The 8,446-nt window shown below is 49.8% G+C and overlaps 1 protein-coding gene and 1 long non-coding RNA gene across 2 annotated transcripts; one reads left to right on the top strand and one right to left on the bottom strand.

Moving 5' to 3' along the window:
• Positions 1-1,540: 1,540 nt before the first annotated feature.
• On the bottom strand, positions 1,541-5,530 carry LOC116535661. The gene is made up of 3 exons (XR_004262307.1): positions 5,243-5,530; positions 3,693-3,831; positions 1,541-2,152 (listed from the first exon to the last, which is right to left on the bottom strand). It is a non-coding gene; the product is annotated as an uncharacterized LOC116535661 (long non-coding RNA).
• A 12-nt stretch (positions 5,531-5,542) lies between these two features.
• SELENOM (selenoprotein M) lies at positions 5,543-8,336 on the top strand. The gene is made up of 5 exons (XM_032256932.1): positions 5,543-5,777; positions 7,181-7,216; positions 7,433-7,467; positions 7,825-7,903; positions 7,982-8,336. Exons 1-5 carry the CDS (start codon positions 5,649-5,651, stop codon positions 8,138-8,140), a joined length of 438 nt encoding a protein of 145 aa, XP_032112823.1. The 5' UTR covers positions 5,543-5,648; the 3' UTR covers positions 8,141-8,336.
• The last annotated feature ends 110 nt before the right edge of the window (positions 8,337-8,446 follow it).

Below are 8,446 nucleotides of genomic sequence, written 5' to 3'. Positions count from 1 at the left end.
TTTGTATTTTTAGTAGAGACGGGTTTCACCATTTTGGCCAGGCTGGTTTCAAACTCCTAACCTTAGGTGATCTGCCTGCCTTGGCCTCCCAAACTGCTGGGATTACAGGAGTGAGCCACCACACCTGGCCTGGACTTTAAAATTATTTGAGCCAACAGATTCCATTTATTTGTTTGTTTATGTATTTATAGAATGAATCTTGCTCTGTCACCCAGGCTGGAGTGCATGGTGCAATCTCGGCTCACTGAACATTCCACCTCCTGGGCTCAAGCGATTCTCCTGCCTCAGCCTCCTGAGTAACTGGGATTACAGGTGCCCACCACCACGGCTGGCTAATTTTTGTATTTTTAGTTGAGACAGGGTTTCACCATGTTGGCCAGGCTGGCCTCAAATTTCTGACCTCAAGTGATCTCCCTGCCTTAGACTCCCAAAGTGCTGGGATTAAAGGTATGAGCCACCACACCCGGCCAGGCCTATTATTTTTATATCTTTACAATCAAGTTTGTGAAGGAGAAGTAGCCGAGTGCAAACAAAGGACTCAGTGCAGACCTGACTTCTCCAGAAGGCACAGTAGGCTCAGTGTCTAGGGCCCACCACACTTTTAGGGTGTCCGTGAAAGTGTTTTTAATATCCTTTAAAATTAGAAGGAAACACTGGGAAGTTAAGGTTAAAAAAAAAGGGAAACATATACCACTAATAATGAATCCAACCTAGATTATAGTTATCTTTTTATCAAAGCAATTGTAAAATCAAATAGATATATGCCATATATCTATATCTCACATATTTAACAGAGGCATATGTCCATATCCCAGCTACTCAGGAGGTTAAGGCAGGAGCATCGTTTGAGGCCAGGAGTTCAACACTAGCTGGGCAACATAGCAAGACCTGCCCCCCCAAAAAAAGAAAAAAGAGGCTGGGCATGGTGGCTCATGCCTGTAATCCTAGCACTTTGGGGGGCTGAGGCAGGCGGATCACTTGAGGTTGAGACCAGCCTGACCAACATGGTGAAACCCCATCTCTACTAAAAATACAAAAAAATTATCTGGGCATGGTGGCACGTTCCTGTAATTCCAGCTACTAAGGAGGCTGAAACACTAGAATTGCTTGAACCTAGGAGGCAGAGGTTGCAATGAGCCAAGGTTGCACCACTTCACTCCAGCCTGGGCAATAGAACAAGACTCTGTCTCAAAATAAAAATAAAAATAAGGCCTGGTGAGGTGGCTCACGCCTGTAATCCCAGTACTTTTGAGAGCCCGAGGTGGGCAGATCACAAGGTCAGGAGTTTGAGACCAGCCTAGTCAACGTGGCAAAACCCCATCTCCACTAAAAATACAAAAATTAGCTGGGCATGGTAGCACATACCTGTAGTCCCAGCTACTCAGGAGGCTGAGGCAGGAGAATTGCTTGAACCCGGGAGGCGGAGGTTGTGGTGACCCGAGATTGCACCATTGCACTCCAGCCGGGGGAACACAGTGAGGCTCTGTCTCAAAAGAAAATGAAAAATATTTCTGTTGATGTTGAAACTATTTTCAAAAAAAAAATGAAAAATGAAAAATAAGAATTAAAAAAAATAGAAGTAGGAAGAAAACTCAAAAACCCTAGGATCCATGAAAGTCATAATGCAGCCTTGGCTCAATATTGAGAAGCAGTCCCCAGGTTCAATGTGAAAAGAGCGCATTCATTTGCTGTGTCTGCTGAAGAAGGCATGAAGAGGGGAAATGGTGATCTGGTGATCTGTTCTTTTTATTTTTTTTTAATTGTAGGAATTTTATCTGCAAATGTGTATTACATTTTTAGAAAAAGAATCCCAGGGTTTTCCCTCCGGTGTGTTTTCGTCTTGCTTCTTTGTGGTCCATGATGCCAGCTGAGGTTGTCAGTACAATGAAACCAAATTAGCTGGATGGGAGCAAATTATTCTGCTATTTTTCTAGATCTTTGAGTTGCACATTAAATCTGGGGCTGATCACTCCACACTTATTTAACCTGCCTGTGAGGTTCACAGCAGTTTTCCTAGCTCTGTGATCAACAGAGATTTCAACTTGGCCAATGTAAGCATGCTTCATCACCGCAGTTAGAAACCAGGCCATGACTTTGGAGCACAGCCTTCTAAGAACCTCGTGTTTGCCTCTCTTCTGGCATTGTTGACGCTCTTGAGACGTGCATCATTATGGCAGCGCATAAAGATGGCAGAAAGAGCAATCTGGTTATGTCGTGAGATGCGTGCTTAGACATGTTGGGCTCAAGTCCCCAATCCACAGTTCACTCATTTTACCTTTCTGACCCTGTTTCCTAACCTGTAAAATGTAGCTCACGGGGTCTTTATGAGGTAAGGAGCTGATAATGAAAGCTAACACTGTACTAGGTGCTGTTCTTTTTTTTTTTAGACGGAGTCTCCCTGTGTTGCCCAGGCTGGAGTGCAGTGGTGCGATCTTGCTCACTACCTCCACCTCCTGGTTCAAGCAGTTCTCCTGCCTCAGCCTCCAGAGTAGCTGGGACTATAGGCACTCGCCAAGCTACCACACCTGGCTAATTTTTGTACTTTTAGTAGAGGCGAGGTCTCACCATGTTGGCCAGGCTGGTCTCAAACCACTGACCTCATGATCCGCCCACCTCGGAGTCCCAAAGTGCTGGGATTACAGGCGTGAGCCACTGCACCCAGCCTGTACTAGATACTGTTCTAATGAGCTTTATATGTATTAACCCCTTTATCCTGCCAACCCCCACAGGGTACATAATATTCCATCACCACAATGTGTGCTCTGGGAAATAAAAATGTTGATTGGAATTTTTGTACAAAGAAATAAAAAGGCCAGGTGCAGTCGCTCACACTTGTAAATCTAGCACTTTGGGAGGCTGAGGCAGGAGGATCACTTGAGGCCAGGAGTTCGAGACCAGCCTGGTCTAGAGCAAGCCCCCATAATCTACTGAATAATAAATAAGTAACACAAACAGGGATTCTCTAGGGTTCAGTTTCCCTCTCTCTTTTTCTATAACCAAATTGGTTTATTACAGGAACGCAAGGTTTGACATATGGAAATCAGTTCACGTATTTCACCACATTTAACAAAATAAAAGAGAAAACCACATGCCCATCTCAATAGATGCAGGAAAACATTTGACAAGTTTCAACATCCGTTCATGATAAAAGCTGTAAGAAAAATAGAAGTGAAAAAGAACTTTGTTAATCGTATAAAAGGCATTAATAACAAACCTACAGGAAACATGATAGTTTAAAGATGATATCTGGAAAAAGACGAGAGTATCTGCTATTATCAGTTATCAATTCTGGTCAACATTGTATCAGAGGTCTCAGACAGTACAATTAAGATAGTGCAATGAAATAAAACCAAGGTATAAGGATCAGAAAGGAAGAAAACCACTTTTATTTCCAGATGATATAATATGAACATGTAGAACATTTTTAAAAATCTCCAGTTAAACTATTAGAGTAAGCAAATTCAGTGAGGTCACTGCCTGCAAGGTTAATAAGCAAAAATCAATTGTCTTCCTATATGCTACTGCCAAGCAACTTGAAAATGAGTATGTAAAGACAATAGAGTTTGTAATACCATAACAAATTAAATATTTAGTAATAAATCTAATGGAAGATATGCAAAACATTGATTCTAAAAATCACAAAACATTATTGAAGGTAATTAAAGAAGACCTACAGAAATAGAGAGACTTACCATGTTCATAGTAGAAAAGACACAATCATGTAAAGCCGCAGAGTCTCCTCAGATTGATTTCCGCAACGGGAATCTGAAATCCTGATACAAATTTGGAAGGTTTTTCTGTGGAGGTTGACAAGTTGGCCCTAAATTGTGTCTGGAAGTGCAAAATGCCAAGTATAATGAAGACAACCTTCAAGAACAAAGCTAGGCTGCATGCAGTGGCTACTGATGCTGTGGGTTCACACATGGTCCTCACCGCAGGAAAATGCAGACCACAGGCCAGGCATGGTGGCTCATGCCTGTAATCCCAGCACTTTGGGAGGCCAAAGCAGGAGGATCACTTGAGCCCAGGAGTTTAAGACCAGCCTGGGCAACATAAATCAGCTGGGTGGGCCAGGCTCAGTGACTGACACCTGTAATCCTAGCACTTTGGGAGGCCAACACGGGTGGATTACCTGAGGTCAGAAGTTTGTGACCAGCCTGGCCAACATGGTGAAACCCTGTCTCGCCTGGACAACGAGAGTGAAACTCCATCTCAAAAAAACACCACCACCACCAAAGCAAACAAACAAACAAAAAACAGCTGGGCATGGCGGCGCATGCCTGTAGTCCTAGATACTCAGGAGGCTGAGGTGGGAGGATTGCTTGAGCCTGGGAGGTTCAGGCTGTGATTGTACCCCTGGACTCCAGCCTGAGAGACAGAGTGAGATTCCATCTCAAAAAGAAGAAGAAAAAAAAAAAGAACTAGAAAGAACAAAGCTAGAGGACAAAAACACAATCAGATGTCAAGTCTGACTATAAAGCTATAGTTAAGACGGTGTAGTTAGACAAATGGACTGGAGGGCTAGAATAGGGTACTATATTCAGAAGTAGACTCACATATATTTATTTATTTATTTTTATTTTTTATTCTTTTTGAGATGGAGTTTTGTTCTGTCGCCCAGGCTGGAGTGCAACGGCGCAATCTAAGCTCACTGCAACCTCCACCTTCCGGGTTCAAGTGATCCTCCTGCCTCAGCCTCCCGAGTAGCTGGGATTACAGGTGCCCACATTATGCCCAGCTAATTTTTGCATTTTTAGTAGAGATGGGGTTTCACCATGTTGGCCAGGCTGGCCTCAAACTCCCGACCTCAAGTGATCTCCCCGCCTAGGCCTCCCAAAGTGCTGGGATTATAGGCATGAACCACCGCGCCCGGCCATAGTTGCCTATTTATATATAACAGAGGTAACGCTGCAGAGTAGCCCTGAAAAAGACAATCTTTTTAGTTCAATTGGATAGCCACATGGAAAAAAAGTAAATCCTGACTCCGTAAATATAACCCAGCTGATTTAAGATCCCATCGTGGCCTATCAGCTGTGACCCTCCTTGTATTTTCCCACCTCTGAGTAACAAATTTCTTTCCCCACCCCAGGATACAGCGTCTGCTCGGCAGCAGCTGTGAATGGTAGAAAACACCCTGGCCGGTCTCAGTAGTTTCCAGAAGCCGCACCCCTCCACCGAACCTCACTCCCCATTTCCTACGCTCTAAAGCGAGGACTCCTTAGAAAGCCAGTTTCTATCTTACTTTTTCTTCTTTTCTTTTCTCTCTCCCTCTGTCTCTCTCTCTCGTCGCAGGCTTGGCTCAGAAACTCCGGTGTCCCTCAGCGTCTCGCCTGCGCCCTCTGCAGGCGTGAGGTGGCACTGCCTGACTGCATCCCGTTGGAGCGCCTACACTCGGTCGGCAAAAGGAGCGTGAACACTCTTGGACCTGGGAAAGCAGAAGCCCCAAGACCAGGGAAAAGCCGGGACCTCGCCCGGAGCTAGCGGGAGGCTACGGTGGGGAGCCCTGGGGCGGAAACCAAGCGCTGGGGGCGTGGTCTCCAGTGGGGCGGGGCCTCTGGCGGGGGCGGGGCCAGCCCGCAGGCCCAGACGTGGCGCAGCGACTCGGAGGTTCGCCTCCAGCTTGCGCATCATTTGCGGCCGGGGTCCCGATGAGTCTCCTGTTGCCTCCGCTGCCGCTGCTGCTGCTTCTCGCGGCGCTTGCGGCTCCAGCCACAGCCGCCACTACCTATCGGCCGGACTGGAACCGTCTGAGAGGCCTGACCCGCGCCCGGGTAGAGGTGAGTATGTCGGCCTCCAGCCCCGGCACCACCTTCTCCCAATCCTGCGGCCCCAAGGGAGCACCGACCGCCCCAGCCCCAGGACCACCTCGAATCTCGAGTCTCACTGCTTTCCCCTGGCGCCGGGGCCATCCCTCCTGTTCCCTAGCCCCAGGATGGCCCCCGCATCCACCGTGGAAGCCTGAGACACTGACTTTGCGGCCTGAAACTCCAAGCCCTTCCCCAGCTCCCCCTACCCGGCCGACAGCGGACCCCCAGACACACTGACAGTTTCCTAACTCTCCTCGTGGCCTGTGACTCTCAAGCCTGTCCCAACTTCCCATCCCCCATCACTTCATGTTTTCCTGGAATTCCTCCCCCACCCAGTTCCAGGGCTTGAGGCTCCAGAAAGTCTCTTTTCCTATTCCTGGGGGGAGAGAAGACTTTCTGGGTGCCTCCTTTCCTCATTCAGGAGCCAGGGAAGGGGGCCAGCTCGACAGGGAACGGAGTTGGGAACTTGGTTGCTAACACTTACTCTGCTGCAGCCTCCCATCCTCCCCCCGACAGGAAATTCCCCTTTGGAGTCCCTGTCTTGCTATGTGACTTTGGCCATCACAGCCCCTCTCTGTGCTTTTTGTGAGCGCTGACTGACAAAGAGGTGTAGGATGGCTGGGTGCTGGTGGTGCATGCCTGTAATCCCAGCACTTTGGGAGGCCAAGGCAGAAGGATCGCTTGAGCCCAGGAGTTCAAGACCACCTTGGGGGGAACATAGTGAGACTCTGTCTCTAAGAAAAGGGGTGACAGTAGGATGGAGGAGGGCTGGAGTGGTAGTCCTGGGGTCTGGACTCCTGTTGGATGGTGGTGTCTCCTCAGGGAAGGCAGGAGGATCCCTCCCATCCTCCCATGTCAGGGAAGCAACTAGATGGTCTGTGGGGCTGGGCCACAGGTGGCAGGCAGGGCAAGGTCTGCCTGTGTAGGGTAGGACCAGATAGTAGGTGTCTCTAATGGGGGCCCCCTAGGACCATTCTGAGATGTTTCCTTCTGGTCTGCCTCCACTGTGAGATTTCAGGAGTCAAAGGCCAAGCCAGGTCTCTCCTGCTTAACAGGAGCAGGGTGATCATCTCCCCTGGGCATTAGGAGTCAATCAACAGCCAACAGGATATACAGGCCCCAAGGCTGGCTGGCACCTGTGGGTCTCTGGCCTTGCCCTTTTCCTCTGGTGTCTCTGGCCTGAGTCTCCCAACCTGTATACAGTTTCCCCTTCTGCCCACAAGAGACTAGCATCTCCTTCATACCTTGGGAACTGCTGATCCAGGGGCAACTCACAACCCGACCCAACTCAGGGATAAGGATGTATGGCTTTGGGGGTGTGGCTGGAATAAATGTGAAGGACTCCTGACCTATCCCATTTTATACTTCTCCAGACCTGTGGGGGATGACAGCTGAACCGCCTAAAGGAGGTGAGTTTGAAGGAAGGGGTCCCTATCTCTGTTCCCCCTGAGCCTCTTGGGGATTGGGCAACATGGTCCCAATGACTAGGGGTAGGGGGAGGACCCTTAGGCTGAGAATCAGGAGCCTGAACTTGACTTGCTTTATGACCCTATTGGGCTTCAGTGCCCTGACTGTACCTGGAGGGGACTGGGGCCATGTTCTCTGATGCTCTGGTTCCTCCCCAGGTGAAGGCTTTCGTCACTCAGGACATTCCATTCTAGTATCCTTCTGTTCTGGGGGAGAGGGAGTGGGGTGGGCACCTGGGAGAATCTCCACTTAACTTCAGATAGAGGTGGCAGATAGTTTTCAACTGACAAGTGGAATTGATTGGTAGTGGCCGCCCATAGGATTCTGAGGTGGTCTCCATATTGGGTGGGCAAGACACTGACTAGTGATGACTGCCGGAGAGCCCTTTATTTCTTTGAACCCTAATTTTCTCATGTACAAGCGAAGAACCCAGCCCCACTTGGAACAGAGTAAGTGCTCAGCAAAGGAGGAAATGCTGTTCCCATAAGTAAGGATGCGGGAACCCCCACCTCCCTCTGACCACCACCACCCACCTTAACACCACCTCCAGTCACAACCTGGTGATGAAACACCTCCCTGGGGCCGACCCCGAGCTCGTGCTGCTGGGCCGCCGCTACGAGGAACTGGAGGTGAGGCCTTGGGAGGCGGGCTGGGGGCGGGGCCCGAGGCCGAGCCGGCCTGCTGACCCCGCCCCTCCTACGCCTCAGCGCATTCCGCTCAGCGAAATGACCCGCGAAGAGATCAACGCGCTGGTGCAGGAGCTCGGCTTCTACCGCAAGGTGGCGCCCGACGCGCAGGTGCCTCCCGAGTACGTGTGGGCGCCCGCTAGGCCCCCGGAGGAAACTTCAGACCACACTGACCTGTAGGTCTGGGGGAGCTGCGGAGCTGGGACCACCTACCTGCCAGAGTCCTGGAGACAGATGAAGCGCTCAGCATCCCGGGAGTACCTCCCTTGCTGAGGGCGGATGCCCCGTCCCCGGGCCAGCAGCGATGGGGTTGGGGAGGTTCTCCCAACCCTGCTTTCTTCCCTCCCCAGCTCCACTAAATTCCCTCCTGCCTTAACTGAGGCTCGACTCTTTGTTGTTGCGGGCGGGTGGAGTAGGAGGTCGGAAGTGGAACCGCTGAGGACCCCCGCATCCCCAAATGTCTGGCTGCTGCAGTCGGAGACCTTG

Source organism: Sapajus apella, unplaced genomic scaffold, assembly GCF_009761245.1.
Source record: "Sapajus apella isolate SASKATOON/1434 unplaced genomic scaffold, GSC_monkey_1.0 scaffold95, whole genome shotgun sequence".
Lineage (NCBI taxonomy): Eukaryota > Metazoa > Chordata > Mammalia > Primates > Cebidae > Sapajus > Sapajus apella.
Note: the sequence above shows the minus strand (reverse complement) of the source record. Positions and strands in the feature narration are given on the sequence as shown.